This window comes from Herpailurus yagouaroundi, unplaced genomic scaffold, assembly GCF_014898765.1.
Source record: "Herpailurus yagouaroundi ecotype Mexico unplaced genomic scaffold, PumYag 196, whole genome shotgun sequence".
Taxonomy (NCBI): domain Eukaryota; kingdom Metazoa; phylum Chordata; class Mammalia; order Carnivora; family Felidae; genus Herpailurus; species Herpailurus yagouaroundi.
The window spans coordinates 11868147-11889472 of NW_024412427.1; the positions used below are offsets into that span (position 1 = coordinate 11868147).

Sequence of the window (21326 nt, forward strand, 5' to 3'; positions counted from 1 at the left end):
TCCACAGATCATTATTTGTTTGGCTCCTAATGTGTTGTCAATGCCTAGAAGTATGCCTAGCATATAGTAGGCACTTAATAAAAACATTTGTGAAATGAATACATGAGTGGGCTGAGGGAGCAGTGACTTGGGGGGCAGGAGAACTAGATTTGGATTTAGCCTTGCTATGAGACCTTGGACAAGACCCCTTCCCTCTCTGTGCCTCATTTTATTCTCCAGGATTCTACAAAGGGCTCAAGGCCCTGAAGTTGGGCCTCAGCCCCTGGCCTCAGGATTCTGTGCCTGACCACCCATAAGCCATCCTTGGTGAGCAGGGGTTCACCCCCAACCCTGGGGTGGAACCTGCTGGGCTTTCTGCTCCCACCCTACAGGACCTGAGAATCCGTGGGAGCATTTGCTAGCAGCTTTGGGGGGTTGGGAACACCTGCAGCTGCCACCTCCACTCCAACCTTCCCAAGGGAGACAGAACTGGTCCAACTGGTTCTGCTGGGTCACACCAGATACCTGCTGTGTCAACTGAGATTTCCAAACCACTGTCATTTGTCCCAGATGGTCTCGGCTTCCTCTCAAAACAAAGGAAAGTGGGGCTTTACAGTGCATTGAGTTAGCCTACATGGCAGATGCTTACTGAGGGAAACTTACCCTTGGCCTCCATGGAACGGGAGGAGGGGTGGTAGGGTGGGTCTTGTTTCCTGAAAGTGCTGTTGTTGGTTTATTCAATAAATATTGATCGAGCAATTCCTGAGCAGTTCTAGGCACCATAGATGTATCAGCGAACAAAACAGAGAAAAGTCCTTGCCCTTGTGGAACTTTTGGTTTTTAATGAGGGGAACAGACAATAAAGAAATGTCTAGGGGCAACTGCCTGGCTCAGTCAGTGGAGCACGCGACTCGATCTCAGGGGTGTGAGTTTGAGCCCCCATTTTGAGTTGTAGAGATTACTTAAAAATAAAATCTTAAAAAAAGAGAGAGAAATATCTAATATAGTGTCAAGGATGATGGATAAAAAAGAAGAGTAAGGGACTAAAGTGTGATGGGGGTAGGGTGGGGGCTATTTTAGACAGATTGGCCAGGGAAAGCCTGAGGAAATAACTTTTGGACAAAGGTAAATAGAGGGAGGGGGCCAGCCATAGGAAAATCTGGGGTAAGGGCATTCTAGACAGAGGGAACAGCAAGGACAAAGGCCCTGAGGCAGGAACTAATTTACATGATGGAAAAGCAGCAAGAGGGCAAGTATGGCTGGAGTAGAATGAGAGAAGAAAAGAGTGGTAGGAGACACGGGCCGTATCATGTAGAATCTTGAAATCTACCAGGAAAACTTTAGATTTCATTCTGGGAGATATTGGAAGCCACTAGAGTTTTAAACAGGAAACTGGCATAATCTGATTGAGGCTCTAGAAAGATCCCTTGGGCTGCTGTCAAGAGAATGGATCATGGTGTAGAGAGGGAGAAAGCAGGGAGATCAAAGAGAAGGCTGATGCAATCATCCATGCAAAAGAGGCTTGCAGCCTGGACAGGGTAGTGATGGCGGAGATGAAAAGTGGTTGGAGCTTTGGAGGAGTGATTTAAAAAAAAAAAAAGCCCCGGGGCGCCTGGGTGGCGCAGTCGGTTAAGCGTCCGACTTCAGCCAGGTCACGATCTCGCGGTCTGTGAGTTCGAGCCCCGCGTCGGGCTCTGGGCTGATGGCTCAGAGCCTGGAGCCTGTTTCCGATTCTGTGTCTCCCTCTCTCTCTGCGCCTCCCCCGTTCATGCTCTGTCTCTCTCTGTCCCAAAAAAATAAACGTTAAAAAAAAAAATAATAAATAAATAAATAAATAAATAGCCCCAAATACTGGCCTATCAGAGCTGGTGAGAGCTTTAGCGATCCTAAGACAAGGTAGGAACTTTGGTGTCTGTCAGCCCTGGGTTTGAAGCCCAGCTCCACACATTCTAGCTGAGTCTTTGGGCAGGTTGTTACACCTCTCCGAGTGAGTCTTGGTTTCCCCATATATAAACTGGGCATTGTAAGAGAGCTTGCTTCCAAGGGGTGTCTTGAGGACTCAGTGACATGTGAATAAGACACAGAGCACAAGGTTGGGCACTTAGTGGACAGTAAAGTTAGCTATGACTCAATTCCCCACGTTTATTGAAAGAGAAACTGAGGCCAGCTAGCTTAGAGGCAAATAGAGGACTAGAAGTGGAAGGGAGAAAACAAAGCACTATTTATAGGGTTCTTCAAGTCGTATACCTCAGGTCCAGACAGTAAGATGATTGAGGAGGTCAGGAACATAAAAAATATCATGTGACCCTCTCTGGCCATCTTGTTCTCCTACTCTTGAAAGACATGGGAAATTAGAATTATGTCTCTACTCTAAAACAAATCAACACAAGTATGGCAAGTAGCAACTGACATCCAACTGCAACATCAAGGAGACAGTAGAGAAAAACAGGAACTATGGCATCCAGAATGTATGTACCCATTTAAAGGGGCTGCTAGCTCAGCTCCACCTGACTGCTGTCTCCCTGCCTAATTTTTTTTTTTTTAATATTTGTTTATTTTCGGGAGAGTGCAAGCAAGGGACGGGCAGAGAAAGGGGGACAAAGGATCCGAAGAGGGCTCTGCTCTGACAGGCTGACAGCAGTGAGCCTGATGTGGGGCTCGAACTCAAGAAATGTGACATCATGACCTGAGCCGAAGTCAGGCGCTCAACCAACTGACCCACTCACGTGTCCCCAGACATCCTAATTTTCAACAGAAGTCAGAATCCAGATTTTTATATGAAATCTCCCAATTTTTAAAAAATATTTTTTCACATTTTTTAAATTTGTCTATTTATTTTGAGAGAACGAGCGAGCGCAAGTGGGGAGAAGGGCAGAGACAGAGGGGGACAGAGGATCCGAAGTGGGCTCTGTGCTGACAGCAGTGAGCCCGATGCAGGGATCGGACTCACAAACCCTGAGATCATAGCCTGTGCTGGTCAGATGCTTAACCTACTGAGCCACCCAGGTGCCCCTTCCCTCTGAATCCTAATAACCTTGTTGGGTAGGTACTATTATTCTCCCCATTTGACATATGAGGCCACTGAGGTTCAGAGAAGTGAAGTGACTTGCCACAGTCACACAGCTGGGAAGGGGCAGAGTCAGGATTCAAACCTAGCTCTGCTTAATGTCAAAATCTGTGGGACTCTGGATGCTCAGGACAGACCCTCTTTACACTTCATTCTCCCAGCATCTTGGAGGTCTATGGGGGACTCTGGGGTCCTGGAGCAGCTCTGTTGTCAACTTAGCAAGGGCCTTGAGCAAGGGCCTTCCCCTTTCTAGGCCTCAGTCATCCCATCTGCCTACCTAGGAGGGATTTAGTTATTATGGTCCAAGCTTCCTCCCTTGCAGTCCAACTGTGCATCCATTAAATATTAGGACTTGGGGTGCCCGGGTGGCTCAGTCAGTTAAGCAGCCAACTTCGGCTCAGGTCACGATCTCACGGTCCGTGAGTTCGAGCCCCGCGTCGGGCTCTGGGCTGACTGCTCAGAGCCTGGAGCCTGTTTCAGATTCTGTGTCTCCCTCTCTCTCTGACCCTCCCCCGTTCATGCTCTGTCTCTATCTCAAAAATAAATAAACGTTAAAAAAAAAAAATGTTTTTTTTTAATTTAAAAAAAATAAAATAAATAAATATTAGGACTTGATATTTTCCTTGTTCTTTTTTTTAATGTTTATTTATTTACTTCGAGAAAGAGAGAGAGCAAGACAGCAGGGGAGGGGCTGAGAGAGAGCAGGGAGAGAGAATCCCAAACAGGCTCCACGCTGATAATGACATGAGGCTCGAACCCACTAATTGTGAGATCATGACCTGAGCGGAAACCAAGAGTTAGATGCATAGCCGACTGAGCCACCCAGGTGCCCCAATATGTCCCTTGGTCTGTGGCCTGGCTCTGCCACTTACTGTTGTGTGATTTGGAGCTGCTTAACCTCCCTGTGCCTTTTGCCTCATCTCGGCCATAAAATGGAATTAGAAGTAGCACCCACCTCAAAGTGCTTAGGACATGTCAGGCATGGCACAGGTACCTAGTCAACATTAGTCTTCACGATTATTGGTAAATGTTCACGCGTGTGTATACTAATAGGCAGAGACAGAAATATAACTTAAACAGTTGTATTAGGATGGAGATGTGATTTTTAACATTTTATTTAATGTCACAATTGTTAAAAATGTTTAATGTCTCCTATGACTCCTCCACTTTGTAGAGAATAAAATCCAAATTCTTTAACCAAGAGTATCTCTGATTCGACATCAACTCCTATTTCAATAGAGCAAAGTGGCTAACAGCACATGGAGGCAGGCCATTCCTGCCTGAATCCCAGCTCTGTGACTGACTAGCTGTGTGAACTTGGGCGAGGAGCTCTGTGTCTGTTTCCTCATTTGTAAAATAAGTTACAATTTCCACCCGATGGGGCTGAAGTGCTGTGTACCCATCATGTGGAAGTGTCCATCAGGTGGAAGCTGGAAGCATATTAGCAATTGTCATGATCTACCTACTACCACTAAATCTCTGGCCACCCTGGACCTTGCATTAGCCCCAGAATTATACCTCGAAGGCTTTGCTCATGGCTCGCTCTCCCTGGCATGCCTTCCCCCCTTTATCCATCCATCAAAACATTCTGTGTCAAGGACCAGCTCAAATGTGACCACCCCTGGACAGATCTTCAGTCCTCGCCAGTCCTTCCTCTGGCCCTGAAGGCTGGGTGGGCTTACAGTTCTCACTGCCTCAGCTGTGTGCCACTTCCTCACTTGCTGTTCCTCCTGCATCACACCCTTCCTGAGGGGAAGATGGGCTTGCTCTCAGCTCCAGCCCACAGCCCCAGCACAGATGTCTGAGGGACATACCAGCCTTCGAGGAAACTGAGTCATCAAACTGAGCCTGACAGCCCTGCCACGCCCCACCCTATCCCTTCTCCAGCCTGTTTCCTCTCCTGTAACTGACCAGTGTGGCCCAGCAGGGTGGTTGCGGATATAAATGAGGAAACACAGGTCAAGGTCCCCTTTCTCTTCCCTGCCTCCCTGATTCACTCCTCCTCTGGACTAGCTGGGGAGGCGGAGAGAGTGCTGGCAGTGGGGGCAACTACGGATTCTAGAGGCCTGCTTGAGATGGACTTCTGGCTCTGATCAGAGCTTCTGATGCAGTAGCGTTTGGGGCAAGGCCCAGGATCCTGCATTTTCAAAAGTGAGTTAAAACCTCTTCCATGGCCATGCTCTGAAATAACCATTCCGGGAGCACCAAACCTCTCCATGGCTAACAGGGCAGCACAGCTGTGTGCAAGGGGCCATGGGACCTCTCAGCCCCCACACACTTTGGAGGAGGGAGTGCTGCCACCCAGGGGCAGAAACTCCCAAGGCTCGGGCCTGAGCCATAGGGTACACATTTTGATAAAAACATTTACTGAGCACTTTTCAAGTGCCAAGCATTATGCCAAGTCCTCTGCACGTTTCATCATACTGGACCCCACGACAGCCCTATGGAGTTGAACTGTCATACCCACCCCCCCACTGTACAGGTGAGAAATACAGGGCTCAGAGAGGTAAAGTGACTTACCCAAGGTCACACAGCAAGTGAGCAGCAGTGCTTAGATGTGAAGCCAAAACTGGCTGATAGCTGCACTCTAACCATGACACTTGAGTGCCGCCTAAATGCCTACATCACAGAGTCATCTGGGGATATCGTAAGGAACTGTGTATGAAAAGGTCCAGCAGATCAGGGCTCTAACAATCTCAGGCCTCCAGAAGAGCAGCTTGACTAAAGGCCACACCAAGACAGCCTGGAGGAGGGGCGGGCAGGACCACCCTGTCTTCTCTCTTAGGTGGGCCGACACCAGCCTGGACCAGCCAGACCCTGGGGTTGCTCAGCTCGGCCATCTCTCTTCTCTCCACTGCCCTGACCTGGAAGCTGTAGGCAGCCCTGCCTCAGATTCCGAATGCTTCAGGGCTCTCCAGCAGAATTGGGGCCATGGCAGGCTGGCCACAGGCCAGGGTTTATACATGACACTCCAAAAGGATTTCAGCCCATGGCTCACTTCCGTTGGAAAGAATCTCTAGCTGGCCCCTGATGTCTGGACCCAAAGGTGAGCATGAGGCCAGGCTCTGGGAGCAAACCCCACGGGTCCATCACTCTGAGGCCTGGATGTACACAGGCACAGCGAGCATGGCACATGGGCCCTCAGTCCCTGCCTGCAGCTCCGCCAGCGCCAGGTTGGAGCCCAGGCTCTCAGCATGCCCAGGCACTACCAGCTCAGGCTCGCCACCCACCGTGCCACCCACTACAATGGACAGCACTGCATCTGGCTCTGAGAAGGGCGGCTTGCCTGGGGCAGCCTCCGGCACAGGCCCAGCCCCTGTGTCTTTCAGTTCCTCCAGCCCCAGTGGGTCAGGCAGGGGGGTCACCACCTTGTGCCCACCGCTGCTGCCGCTGCGGGGGGCTGCCCTCCTCCGGGAAGGCCGCCGGGCTTGCAGGTCCTTGTCCTTTTGGGGGCCAAGGCGGCAGCGGTGATCCTTGAGGTATTTGTGTCGGGAAAAGCCCTTGGCACAGCCAGCACAGCGGAACTTGTAGTTGCCCGTGTGGGCGCGCTGGTGCTCCGCGAGGTGGGCACGGCGGCTGAAGGACTTGCTGCACAGGGCGCACTTGTGGAGCTTCATGCCTGGGGTGGGGGGAGGGGGGCAAAGTCAGAGAGAGGCACTCAGACCCCTTACTTTGCAACCACACCTCTGCACTTGGAATAAAACCCAGTCTCTCGGCTTGTCCTCTGAGCGCATGCGTGATCTGGGCCCTGCTCCCTGCCAGTCTCATCTCCCCAGCTGAGCGTGTGTGCAATTTGGGCCCCTATTCTCCTGTCAGTCTCATGTCCCCCCATCTTCCAGCCACTGACTCGCGGCCAGCCACACATGCCTTCCTCAGGGCACTAAGCTGGCTCCTGCCTCTGGGCCTTTGCACTTGCTGTTTCCCTCTGCCTGGAATAGGATGTTCAGCCCCCAAACCTTAGCTAACTTAGCCAGGTCACCATCATCTCTTTCCTCTCTGGTCTGTCTGTCTCACCCTGGCCCCCTCAGACCATCCCCACAGGGCAGCTAGAAATGGCTTCATGAAATACACAAAGGATTGTGACATTCTCTGCTCTGAACCTTCCAGTAATTTGCCAAGTTCCCCACAAAGCCCTGTGCAGTCTGACCACTCCCTTCACCTCTCAGCCCCATTCCCTCCTTCCCCCCACTTGTTCTCTGAGCTCCATACTCCCACTCACCTCTCCTGGTCTTAAACACCCCCAGTCCGTTCTCTGCCTCAAGATTTTGTACTTGCTCCCTCCTTCTGGAAGCTATTTCCTGGCTTTTCTCATCCCTTAAGACAGCTCTCATGTCACCTCCTCCAGGAGACTGTCCCTGATACCTGCCTCATATCTTTCTCTGCCCCCTCACTGTTTATTCCTGTCTTTGTAGTCTGCATACTTCTCTGTAACATACTTATTTGTTTGTTGTTCATTTTCAATCTTTGCCACTGAATGCTAAGCTTCCCCAGGAGGGCAGGGTGGGGATCTGCCCATCTGATTCCCCCATGTCACCTCCAGAGTCAGGAGGTATAAGTTCTCAATAGTCACTCACTCAATGAATCACTGGTGCCTCCATATCCACCATGAAGGCAAGTCCAGCCCACACTCAGCCTGAGCCATGCTCTCCTCAGCCTCCCTCGGATGAAGGCTCAGAGAGGGGCAGAGACTTGCATGAGGCAACACGGCAGGACAGTGGTAGTGCTAAAAATCAAACTCAGGCCATCTGTGTGCAAAGTGCTCAACTCTACGCTCTCAGTTTTCAAACTATCTTTAGCAACTAAATCCTTTCTTTAAACCCATGATTCTTAACCAGGGGCAATTTTACCGCCCAGGAGACTTTTGTCCCCTGGCGACATTTGTGGTTGTCCTAACTGTGGGGAAGAAGCCACTGACATCTAGAGGGTAGAGGCTAGTATATTGCTAAACATCCTATAATGCACATGGCAGCCCCCTCATACAGCATCAGCCAGTACAAAATATCAATAGTGCCAAGAAACCATGTTCTAGCCCAAACGGTAATGTGGAAAGACAGCCAAGCTGCTCTGGGGATGCAGCAGCACCCAAGGAAGAGCCATGGAGCCCCTGGGAAACCGAGGAGCGGGGTGAAGACCCTTGCTCCACACCCCACCTGCCCCGCTCGGCTGAGGGTACCAAGGAGCCTTCCTGGCCGTGTCTTGGAGCCAGTTGGAACTTGATCTCCCTCCACACCTGATCCACACCTCTATCACACCGGGCCCCTCTCCGATTTATGAGCTATCTCCTCTTAGGTCAGCTTCCCCTCAGCCCGGGGGACTGTATCTGACTCACCTCTGTAGGACCCTGAGGTCCCTAATGCAGGCCTGGTTCATGGCTCACACAAGCAAAAGTCTATTGGCTGGAATATACCAGGCAGTGATTAAAAGCCACATGGGAGGGGCGCCTGAGTGGCTCAGTCGGTTAAGCAGCCGACTTCGGCTCAGGTCATGATCTCACGGTCTGTGCGTTCGAGCCCCGCATCGGGCTCTGTGCTGACAGCTCGGAGCCTGGAGCCTGTTTCAGATTCTGTGTCTCCCTCTCTCTGACCCTCCCCTGTTCATGCTCTGTCTCTCCCTGTCTCAAAAATAAATAAAATGTTAAAAAAAAAAAAAAAAAGCCACATGGGATGTGCCTGCTGTTTCCAGAGGGCCTGCCCCAGGGACTTTGAGCTGAACCAGACCCTGTTGATAGGTCCAGGAGTCACTTACCAGAGTGGGAGAGGATATGAGCCTTCAGTTTGTCCGGCCGATTGAACTCTTTACTGCAGCCCGTGTGTGTCCTAGAACCCAAAACCACTGGTCAGAGGGATCTCACCAAACTCAGGACTCTCTTGCTAGCCTCTGTGCTAGTGCAGGGCATGAGGGACTTCCTGTTTACCCAAAGGGCCAGGCTGGGAAGCAGAGTGGGGAATAGGTAGGCAGGCCAGGCCCACAGCAGGAAAAAGGAGAGAGGGCCTTCAGAAACTCAGCCCTGACGTTTTTGTGTCCCACTGCTGGGTAAAGCTGCCCCTCCCACTCATGCCAGTTTCTACTCACGAGAAGGGGCATTTATATTTCTTGAATGGCTCATGGATCAACATGTGTCTCTTCAGTTTGTCCTTACGGTTGAACGCAGACTCGCACACTGAGCATTTGTAGGGCTTCTCACCTGTAGAAGACACAGATGGAGGCGGGGGAGGGAGTCCCATGAGATGGAGTCCGAATATGGGGCACACTAGAGGGTAGCAGCTCCTCTAAAGAAGTGGCCTGGGAGAAAACAGCCTTTCCCATTCCTCATGACTTTGTTTTTCCAAGGAGAAGAAGGGAGCTATTTCAGAGAGGGCGGTCAGAAAAGGCTTGGGGCGCCTGGGTGGCTCAGTAAGTTAAATGTCTGATTTTGGCTCAGGTCATGATCTCATGGTTTGTGGGTTTGAGCCCCACGTTGGGCTCTGTGCTGACAGCTCAGAGCCTGGAGCCTGCTTTAGATTTTGTGTCTTCCTCTCTGTCTGCCCCTCCCCTGCTCATGCTCTATCTCTGTCTCTCAAAAATAAATAAATAAACATTGAAGTTTAAAAAAAAAAAAGAAAAGAAAAGAAAAGGCCTTTCTGATGAGACAAGAAGGGAGACGTGAGGTAGGAGGGGAGGAAGCCATGATGGAAACCAGAGTCAGGGTCCCAGGCTGAAGGAAAGGTGGGAGTGTGTGGTATGTCTGAAGACAGGGGAGGCCAGTATGGCTGGAACAGAGCAGGGGAGAGAGAATGAGGCAGAAGGGGAGGTTAGGGAGACAGCCTGGCCCAAAAGGGAGGGCCTGGAAGGCCTGGGTTTTTACTCTGAGCAAGAGGAGAAGCCACCAGAGTGGCTGAGCAGAGGGGGGACCGATCTGACTTAAGAGTTTCACGGTCTCCTTCTAGCTGCACGCAGAAAATACAGTGAAGGGGTGGGGGTGGAGGCATGGGAAGCAGCCAGTACCGGCAACGTCAGGAAAGCAGAATCAGCAGCCGTTGCCAATGGATTGACTGTGGGGTGTGAGGGGAAGGGTGTCAAGGATGAGTCTAAGGTGGGCCTGAGTGACAGGTGAATGGTTGTGGCATTTACTGAAAGGGGCCCACTGAGGCAGAGAGGGGAATTATACCTTATCTACTGGAATCGTTGTAATGAACTATGAGGTAAGTACTGGATGAGAAAACTGAAGGTCATGGTCTGCACCTAGTGTTTGGGGGAACTAAGACGCCGGCCCAGCAGTGTGATGCAGAGTCCACCCGAGTGGCTCCTCGTCGGCTGCAAAAGAATCTGGTGGGGGGCGGGGGCAGGAGGGGAGGAAAGCAGCTCTCACCTGATAGCTCTCATCAGGGCTTACAACCTGTCCTGTGGAAAAGGACTGTTACTGGGCTGTCTGGATTGCCTGCCATTATTTCCTCTCTGTTCTCCCTCTGGAATGAATAAAGTACTTTTGAAAAATGCCAACCTGGTGATTAAGGAAATTCTGGTCCTTATAATGGAATGCTCTGCAGTCATGAAAAAGATGAGTGTCCATCTGTGTTTCCTGATCTGGAAAGATCTCCTGGCCATACTGCTAAGTAAGGAAAGAAATTTGTAGAACAGCTTAAGACCAAAAAATGAAAAGAAATGTAATCCTCATACTCCCAAATGGCCCTAGTCACAGGTGTTTGTATAGACACAGAATATGCAGGGAGAAAGTTGAGGGAGGGTACACACCAAACTATCAGTAACAATTACGATTTGAAGGGAGAACTTAACATTTTACTTTATGTACTTCTATCCTGCTTCATTTATTTTATTTTGTTTTGTTTGAGAGAGAGAGAGACCGAGAGACACAGAGAGAGAGAGAGTGTGTGCACGAAAGTAGTGGAAGGGCAGGGAGAAAGGGGGATGAAGGATCCGAAGCAGGCTGTGCGCTGACAGCAAAGAGCCCGATTTGGGGCTTGAACTCATGAACTGTAAAATCATGACGTGAGCTGACGTCAGATGCTTAACCGATCAAGCCACCCAGGTGCCCTTAATACTGCTTCATTTTTAAAATAAGCATATACTTTTGAACAAAAATTTTTTAATATTTATTTATTAATTCTGAGAGAGAGAGAGAGAGAGAGAGAGAGAGAGAGAGAGAACACAGTGGGGAGGGGCAGAGAGAGATGCAGAGAGAATCCCAAGCAGGCTCTACCCCAGCAGGGTAGAGCCCAATATGGGGCTCGATCTCATGAACCTCGAGATCATGACCCAACCCTAAATCAAGAGTCAGATGCTTAACCCAATGAGCCACCCAGGTGCCCCTTGCATAATAATTTTTAAAACTATAAACAGAGTAACTTGGTAATACCTACCAAAATTACCAATGCATACACTTTTTAAGATTTATTATTTAAAAAAAAAGTTTTTATTTATTTATTTACTTATTTATTTCAAATGTTTATTTTTGAGAGAGAGAGGAAGAGAGCAAAAGTTGGGGAGGGACAGAGAGATGGGGGAGACACTGAATCTGAAGCTCTGAGCTTCAGCAACTAGCCTGAATCTGAAGCTGACAGGCTCCGAGCTGTCAGCAACCAGCCTGATGCGGGGCTCGAACTCACGAACCATGAGATCATGATGTGAGCTGAAGTCGGACGCTTACTGACTGAGCCACTGCACTGACAGCCATGAGTCCTGCTTGGGATTCTCTCTCTTTACCTCTCTCTCTGTCTCTCCCTTGTGCTCTCTCTCAAAAATAATAAATATATAAACTTAATAAAAAAACTTAAAAGAAAAGAAAATGTCAATGTGTCTCAACTGGGGAGCCAAGGAGAGGGGGTTGGGTGGGAATTCTGTAGTGAGAACAGGACCCCCACCCCTAGGGGCTCAGAATGGTCTGAGTGAGCTGTTGGGGGCAGAGCCAAGAGTCCTCCCCACCAGCCTACAGAGATTCATCTCTACCTTAGTGTTGGTGGGAACCCTTTGTTCACTTGCGAGGGCAGGTGGGTAGGGGACCAGAAAGGAGATGGGAGGGGGATGAAGAGAGAGTGGGGGACGGACAAGACGGGGAGGGAGAAGAAGGCTGGAGAAAGACAGGGGCAAAGGCTAGAGGGGGGTGGGAAAGGGAAGAGAGAGGGAGGGGGGCTGGGCAGGAGTTGATGGGGGGCAGGGCACTCACCTGAGTGGATGTGAGCATGCAGTTTGAGGTAGTGCTCTCGCCGGAAGAACTTCTTGCACACCTGGCACTTGAACCTGCCCCCACTGCCGTGGGTAGGCAGATGACGCCGTAGGTAGCGCTCACAAGGAAACACCTGGCAGAAGAGACGAGCTGGCATTAGGTCTGACTCACTAACCCTCACCACCTCCTGAGCTCAAGGGGCCCCTCATTCCCAGCAGTTGTGGAAACCATTCTCCCACCAGGCTCAGGGCCCAGTATCAGGCTTAGAACCTCATGACTCCCACTACTCACCCACAATGCATGTTCTGAGCTTCCGCCATGCTATTTTTTCTACCCAGAGGGCCTTTCTCTCTTAGCCTGACAAATTTTTATTTATCCTTCAAGACCCAACTCAGGTGTCACTGCTTCTGTGAAGCCCTCTCTGACTTTTCAGTGCCATGCCAGGCAAAACAAATCCTGCCCTTGAACGTTCATCTATATTTATTTGTTTACCATCTGTTTATTTGTGTTTAAAACATTTTTTTTTAACATTTATTCATTTTTGAGAGTGAGAGAGACAGAGCATGAGCGGGGGAGGGGCAGAGAGAGACGGAGACACAGAATCCGAAGCAGGCTCCAGCCTCAGAGCTGTCAACACAGGGCCTGACATGGGGCTTGAACTCACGGACTGTGAGATCATGACCTGAGCTGAAGTCGGATGCTTAACCGACTGAGCCACCCAGGGGCCCCTGTTTATTTATTGTTTTTTAAGAAAACTCTATCCCCAATGTGGGGCTCAAACTCATGACCCCCAGATCAAGAGTTGCATGCTCTACTGCCTGAGCCAGCCAAGCATCCCTGTTCATCTACATTTTTTAAAATGCTTATTTATTTTGAGTGAGAGAGAGAAACAGCGTGTGCACACACACATGGGTGCATGAGTGGGGGAGGGGCAGGGGGAGAGGGAGAAAGAGAGAATCCCGAGCAGGCTCTGCACTCAGCACAGAGCCTGACATGGGGCTTGAATCCACTAACTGTGAGATCATGACCTGAGCCAAAATCAAGAGCCGGATGCTTAACTGACTGAACCACCCAGGCGCCTCCATCTACATTTTTAAAGTCACCATCTAACCCATCTAACCCTGAATTATAATCCTTGGCTTTTATGAGATCTCTAAGAGGGCAGAGGAACTTTCATTTCCCAGCACAGGGCCTGTATGAAATGACTTACATGCAAAAGCAAAAATGAAAAGATGAGTAAGTAACTGAAGAAATGAATGAAAAGGTAAGGAAGAGCCAGAAACCATGGAAGTCAAAATCTCCTTCCTCTCCAGCCATAGGAAGGATATTCATTCATTTTTTTCATTCGTTACAGAGAAGTAGTCAAGGTTACAGACTCAACTACTTAGCAGCCCCACCATTTCCTAGTTAAGTGATCTTTCTGTAACTTGGTTTCCCCATCTGTAAAATGGGAATAGTAATAGTATGCCTCCTAGAGTTAAACTCAATTCAGATAAAATGCTCAGGACAGCATGTGGCACATGGTTCTTTTTCAATTCATGATACTTTTATTTGGAACACAAATTCCAAAGTCCCGAATTAGGCTACATACATAATCAGAAACATCTACAATGAGGCTGAAGTGAAACGAGGGCTGTCCTGGGAAATCTGCTGTGTAAGGCTGTAAGGAAATGAGTAGAATAAAGAAACCAGTTAAAATTTGATTGATTTATTTAAGTTTATTTATTTTGAGAGAGAGAGAAAGTGTAGAGAGAGAGAGAGGGAGAGAGAGAACCCCAAGCAAGCTCCCCACCATCAGCGCAGAGCCCAATGTGGGGCTTGAAGCCACGAACTGTGAGATTATGACCTGAGCCAAAGTCAACAGTTGGATGCTCAACTGACTGAGCCACCCAGGCACCCCAACAGAAACCAGTTAAACACACTAGGGGGATGCAATCAGCAAAACCCAGACTTTGGGAAACTCCACAAGACCAATGGCCCAGTTTCTTCAACAAATAAATTAAAAGGGGGGGAAAAAAAGGAGCACTTGTGGGAGAAACTGTTAACAGAAATTTTGGTTGTATCAACCAATTGGAGTATGTGAGTCTGATTCAAACAAATAAACCTTATAAAAATTATGATGCTTCGGGGTGCCTAGGTGGCTCAGTCAGTTAAGTGTCTGACTCTTGATTTTGGCTCAGGTCATGATCTCATGATTTCATGAGTTTGAGCCCCACATCGGGCTCTGCACTGATAGTTCGGAGCCTGCTTGAGATTCTCTCTGTCTCCGCCCCTCCCCCACTAGGACCCTATCTCTCTCAAAATAAATACATAAACTTAAAAAAAAAAAAGATTCTCTCTCTCCCTCTCTCTCTCTCTGCCCCTCCCCAACCCTGCACACAGGCAGGTACGTGCACTCTCTCAAAAATAAATAAATAAACATTTTCTAAAAATTATGATGTTTCTGAGACACTCAGAAATCGGAACACTGCCTGGCTAGCTGATGTCACTGAAGGACAGGCTTCAGTGATGGTTTTCACATTCACTGAAAAGAAGAACCAATGATAACAAGCATAATACATCAGGAAGCTGGAGGCTGCTGTCCTGATGCTGGGCCTGGGCCCAGAAGAGGCCTCACCCCACATTAGCGCAGCCTGGCCTGGCCTGGCCCAGCAGCAGCTCCAGGATGACCATGTGTGCTGTCTAATGGCTAAGATGGGCCAGGCAGGGCCCCAACTCTTCAAAGGTGAAGCGCCTATGGAGACAAGTCCGTGGAGACAAGTCTGCGGAGACAAGCCTAGGTTTTGCTGCATGTACTGAGGCGGGAGGGGAGAAGGAGACAGTGAGGTGTTTGCTCTACCACCTCTCAGCCCCAACTGCTGTCCCAGCTGGGAAAGGGCAGTGGTACCCACCTTTTGGCAGTGCGGGCAGGGGAAGTTGTGAGTGGCGGTCTGCAGGTGGTGCTCCAGGGCCTCAGGAGTAGAGTATTTGTTGACACATTTGACACACCTACATGGAAAGGAGCATGAGAGGTGACAGAGCAGTGTGTGGAGGCTGGGCTGGCCCCACAGACACAGGAACCAGCTATTCTCCTCCTCCCAGGGCAAACACTAGGAGGCAAAATTCTACATTTAATTCATTCTTTTTTTTTTTTTTTTTTAAATAGGCTCCACACCCAACTCATGACCTTGAGATCAAGAGTTGCATGCTTGGGGGGCGCCTGGGTGGCTCAGTCGGTTAAGCGTCCGACTTCAGCCAGGTCACGATCTCGCAGTCCGTGAGTTCGAGCCCCACGTCAGGCTCTGGGCTGATGGCTCGGAGCCTGGAACCTGCTTCCGATTCTGTGTCTCCCTCTCTCTCTGCCCCTCCCCTGTTCATGCTCTGTCTCTCTCTGTCTCAAAAATAAATAAAAACATTGAAAAAAAAATTAAAAAAAAAAAAAAAAAAGAGTTGCATGCTTGGGGCGCCTGGGTGGCTCAGTCGGTTAGGCGACTGACTTCGGCTCAGGTCATGATCTCACAGTTTGCGAGTCTGAGCCCCGCATCGGGCTCTGTGCTGACAGCTCAGACCCTGGAGCCTGCTTCAGATTCTGTTCTCCCCCGCTCTCTACCCCTCCCCTGTTCACACTTTGTGTCTCTCTGTCTCTCAATAATAATAAATAAGCGTTAAAAAAAATTAAAGAAAAAAAAAAAAAGAGTTGCATGCTCTACTGACTGAGCCAGCCAGCCACCCTACAAGTCCTTAAAAATGAAAATCAACAATCAATCAATCAATCAGTCAATCAATAAATAAGACCATGTCACATCCTTGCTTAGGCCCTTCAAGGCTCTAGTGGCTTGACCACTCCTACCTGTCAGACTTCATCTTTCTCCACTGCCCACCTCACTCTGCCCCAGCCACCTTGGCCTCCTTAATATTTGTTGAACACACCAAACTCTTTCCTACCTCAGGGCCATTTCACCTGCTGTTCATGACAGCTGGAACACTCTTCCCCAAGTATTCCCTTGGGTAGCACCTTCTTCTCCTTCAGGTCTCACCTCAAATGTCACCTCCTTAGAGATGCCTTCCTTGACCATCCTGTCTCAAGCTGTCCCCTATGGCCCACCCCTGGGCACCCCCCAACTACATCACCCAGTTTTGTTTTCTTCTTAGCACTTACTATTTATAATTATTACTTACTTGTTTGCTTACTTGATTAGTATCTGTCTCTTTCACCAGCAATTGGGCTCTAGAGGCAGGGACCATATCTGTCCCGTTCATAACCTGCTTGAAGCACCAGTGACAATCTGTTATATATGAAAGAGTCAGACAGACAAGGGTCCAGGCCTTGCACCTTCTTATTTCTGACCCTCAGTTTCCTCATCCATAAAATGGGGTAGGAATCCCAAATGGGCCTGCTTCTTGTTTATTCTTAAGATTGTCACAAGAATCAAAGGACACAACCGTGCCAAACAGCTCGTAAATCAAAACAGCATTATAAGTGTGGTCTCTACTCTTTTTTTAACACGCTTTATTTTTTAAAGGTTTATTTATTTTTGAGAGAGAGAGAGTGCAAGTGGGGGAGGGGCAGAGACAGGGACAGAGGATCTAAAGTTGGCTCCACGCTGATAGCAGAAGCCTAATATGGAGCCCAAACTCATGAACCGTGCGATCATGACCTGAATCAAAGTTGGACGCTCAACCGACTAAGCCACCCAGGTGCCTCCGCAGTCTCTACTCTTAATATCACTGGTTAACAAGCCTTCAAAACAGCAGTTTCAGGTCATAAGCCACTCTGAAGAAAAGACCCCTCCAGTCTCCTGACTATAAAAACATTTGCCGGCAATGGGCCCATTTATGATGAGGTTCCAGTGAGGAATGCTCACAGGTAGGTGAGCAATTTGTGCCAAAAACAGAAACACGGGCCTGGACATCGGTACACCAGGGCCACCACGGGAAACCCACAGGCAGGCTGCATCTGTGGCAGGCCCAGGGGACCCCTTCAGACCACACTCTGAAAACCACAGGCTAAATGCCTCCAGATGGCAAGAAAGAAAGAGCAAGTCAGCTGGGAGCAGAGCTCCTGGGGGGACAGAGACCTTGCAAACTGGTGAGATGGGAGAGGAACTTCATGGGCTTTAGCAATGAGGAGACACAGGTTTGTGTGGGAGGTATTTTAGCAATAAGCTCAAAATGCAATAAGCAATAATGCTTAGAAATAAGCATTAAAATTAAAACTCCCTGCCAGAAATGCCACCCTAAGTCATCCAAGGTAACATCCCCAGAGCGGGGGCAAACCAACGTCATGTGCCTGCTGATACGATGCGCTGAGGACTGAGCAGCACTTTGTGTGATGCCACTCCTGCATCTAACCTGAGGTCAAATCCGACAAACCCAAACCGAGGACATTCTACAAAATAACCAGCCTACACTCTTTAAAAATACCACAGGCCTCAAAAAAAAAAAAAAAAAAAAAAAAAAAAAAAAAAAAACCACAGTCATAAAAAACAAAGACAGAGTGAGCAACTGTTCCAGCTTAAAGGAGGATAAAAAGACACAATATTGAATGCAACGTGTGATCCTAGATGGGATCCCAGGCCAGAAAAAACATATTTTTCTTTGTCTATAAGGGATGTTATTGAAATAATAGGAGATTTTTGAATAAGGTCTATAGATTAGGCAACAGAACTGTATTGATTTAACTTTCTGATTTTGAGAACTACACAGCGCTTATGTAAGAGGGTGCCCTTATTTCTAGAAAATGTACACTAAAGACAAAGGATAGAAGACCATCATGCCAGCAAATAATCTTCAAATAGCTTAAAATGTAATAAAGCAAATGTGGTAGAGTTAACAGTTGGGAAATCTGGGTGAAGGATATGTTTTTTCTGGAAGTCTGAAATTATGTCAAAGTAAGTTCCTGAAAATGACTGTCTGTGGTATGGGGAAGGGGGTCAGGATAGATGGGGAATTCCTTTTCATCCTATGCCCATTTTTAGTTCATAAATATTGCACTGTATGCACATAATTATTTTTTGAAGTCGGTAATCAATCTTTTTTAAAGCCCTCATTGATCTTTTTTAAAAGAAATTTTACTATTAAATACTATTTTTTTAATTAAAAATTTTTTTTAATGTTTAGCTTTGAGAGAGAGAGAGACAGCACGTAAATGGGGGAGGAGCAGAGAGAGAGAGAGAGACACAGAATCTGAGCTGTCAGCACAGAGCCTGATGCGGGACTCAAACCCACGAACCGCGAGGTGAAGTCAGATGCTTAACCAACTGAGCCACCCAGGCGCCCCTATTTTTTTTTTTTTTTTAAAGTAATCTCTCCAGTCAACATGGGGCTCAAACTCACGACTCTGAGATCAAGAGTCAGGCGCTCTTCCGACTGAGCCAGCTAGGCGCCCCTCCTCCATTGATCTCTGACCTGCAAAAGCACTTTTAGAAACTTATTATTTTTTTTAATGTTTATTTATTTTGAGAGAGAGGGGTAGAGAGCCAGCAGGGGAGGGGCAGAGAGAGGAGGAGACAGAGAATCCCAAGCAGGCTCCACACTGTGTGTGCGGAGCCCAATGCAGGGTTCCAACTCATGAACTGTGAAATCATGACCTGAGCAGAAATCAAGAGTCAGACACTTAACTGACTGAGCTACCCTGGCGTCCGTAGGAACTTATTTACAAGTGAGCAAACATGTATGTACAAAGTTGTTCTCTGTAGTGTTGTTTGTAATAATGACAAACTGGGAAAAAACCCAACTATCCTGCAATAAAGGACCAGTTACATAAATTTGGCATGTACAACCGAATACCAAGGAGCCATTTAAAAGGATGAGGCAGGGGCACCTCAGTGGCTCAGTCGGTTAAGTGTCCATCTCTTTTATTTATTTATTTATTAAAAAAAATTTTTTTTATGTTTTATTTTATTTTTGAGGGAGAGAAAGAGAGAGAGACAGAGACAGAGACACAGTGCAAGCAGGGGAGGGGCAGAGAGAGAGGGAAACACAGAATCTGAAGCAGGCTCTGAGCTGTCAGCACAGAGGCTGATGTGGGGCTCGAACTCACCAACCGTGAGATCATGACCTGAGCCAAAGTCGGACGCTTAACCGACTGAGCCACCCAGGTGCCCAAGTGTCCAACTCTTAATCTTGGTTCAGACCTTGATCTCAGGGTCATGGGTTCAAGCCCTGCATTGGGCTTTGCGCTGAGCATGGAGCCTCTTAAAAATAAAAAATAGGGGCGCCTGGGTGGCTCGGTCGGTTAAGCGTCCGACTTCGGCTCAGGTCATGATCTCACGGTCCGTGAGTTCGAGCCCTGCGTCAGGCTCCGTGCTGACAGCTCGGAGCCTGGAGCCTGCTTCAGATTCTGTGTCTCCCTCTCTCTCTGACCCTCCCCTGTTCATGCTCTGTCTCTCTCTGTCTCAAAAATAAATAAACATTTAAAAAAATAATAAATAAATAAAATAAAATAAAATAAAAAATAAAAATAAAGAGATGAGGCAGGTCTGTTTGTGCCGAGAAGCAAAGATATCCATATTATGGTTGTGATAACACACACCATGTGTATGTACAAAGTGATCACATCACGTTTCAGTTTGTCAGAAGTTGTGGGACAGGAAGACGGCACGGTGAATTTTCACCGAAGTCAGTAACTGTGTTTGGGATAACCTGACTCACATACAGCCTGTGACAGTTCTACCTCTAAATGTGCTTAGTACTGACACAGATCAAATAACATGTATCAAGAAGTTAAGAGGGATTATCTTTGCATGGCAGGGGGTTCTGTTTTTTTGAGGTTTTTTTGTGCAATTAAAAAAAATCTTTTTCTCTGCATTGAACGTGGATAACTTTTGTAAATAGAAAAAAAAAATCAATAGGTGCACCTGGGTGGTTGGTTAAGCATCCGACTTCGGCTCAGGTCATGATCTCACAGCTTGTGAGTTTGAGCCCCACTTCGGGCTCTGTGTTGACAGCCCAGAGTCTGCTTGGGATTCTCCCTCTCCTTCTCTCTCTGCCCCTCCCCTGCTCACACACACTCTCTCTCAAAAATAAATAAACTTTAAAAAATGCCCTCTCTTTGCTATAAAAAATAATAAAAATTTTTTAAAAAGAAAAAAAAACAATAAATCTTACTTTTAAAGGAAAAAATCAATATATAGCACATATATAGTGGCACACATAAAATTCACTTGAGGGGCTTGGGGTTTGGGAAGGCACCATAGGCAGGCCAAGGCAATGTGGTCCAAAGGGAGCAGAGCAGAGAGACCAATGTGGCCTGGGACCCTGAAAATAGTATGAAGCCACTCTACTTGCCCAAACATTACTGTGAAACAGCAATAAATTCTCACTTCACTTATGCCACAGTTATTTGGAGTCTCTACTGCATGCAACCAAACCTATATCTAAATTGTACAAATAATGATAATTGCAGCAATGACATTTATTGAGCACCTACTCTGTTCCAGGTATCATGTCTAAGAGCCTCATAGTCGTTTTAACTAATCCTCATAAATAATCCCACACAGTAGGCACTATAGTTATCCCCATCTCACAGATGAGGACACAGAGGGTCAGAGTGGCCAAATACCTTGCCAAGGTCATCTACTGGGCATGTAGTCAAGCTGGGATTTGAGCACAGACAGGTGGCTCCGGAGCCCTTATCATTATTACTCAAGACACCACACCATTCTCAGGCCATCCAGATGGTGGCCTGCCACGGCAGGCCTTAACTTTTGGGCCAAGAGTTTCAATGGCTACAAAGGGTTAGTGGCACTGTAACCCTTGTAAGAGAACCTAGAAGAAGAAATTGACTGTAGACACAGAGCCATTAGTACTGGGCTTAACCCTTAGCCTACAGATTCCAAGACCAGAGCTGTGGGGCTTCCAAGGTTCCAGACAAGAGTTTGAATCTCAGCTCTGTGCTGACATTGTTACTCTGGTGGGCAAGTCATTTCTCCCTGAGACTCTGTGTCCTCATCTTCAAAATGGGGAGAACACCACTGCTATGAACTGAACTGTGACCCTCCAAAAATTTTATGTTGAAGCCCTGACCCTCAATGTGATGGTATTTACAGATAGGACCTTTGGGGGTGATTATGTTTAGATGAGATCATGAGGGTGGGGTCTTCGTCATTGACAGAGTGCCCTTATAAGAAGACCATGTGT

General features: G+C 48.0%; 1 protein-coding gene across 3 annotated transcripts in view; it reads right to left on the reverse strand.

The window, feature by feature from the left end:
- Positions 1-4112: 4112 nt before the first annotated feature.
- Positions 4113-21326, reverse strand: part of ZNF341 (zinc finger protein 341) — a 46460-nt gene continuing 29246 nt past the window's right edge. For all 3 annotated transcript variants that reach the window (XM_040447306.1, XM_040447305.1, XM_040447304.1), the window contains 5 exons: positions 15098-15194; positions 12207-12339; positions 9119-9230; positions 8792-8862; positions 4113-6665 (listed from right to left, as the gene is read on the reverse strand). In XM_040447306.1, coding sequence (XP_040303240.1) covers positions 6136-6665; positions 8792-8862; positions 9119-9230; positions 12207-12339; positions 15098-15194 — 943 coding nt within the window. In that variant the 3' untranslated portion in view covers positions 4113-6135. The remainder of the gene's footprint in view (positions 6666-8791; positions 8863-9118; positions 9231-12206; positions 12340-15097; positions 15195-21326) is intronic.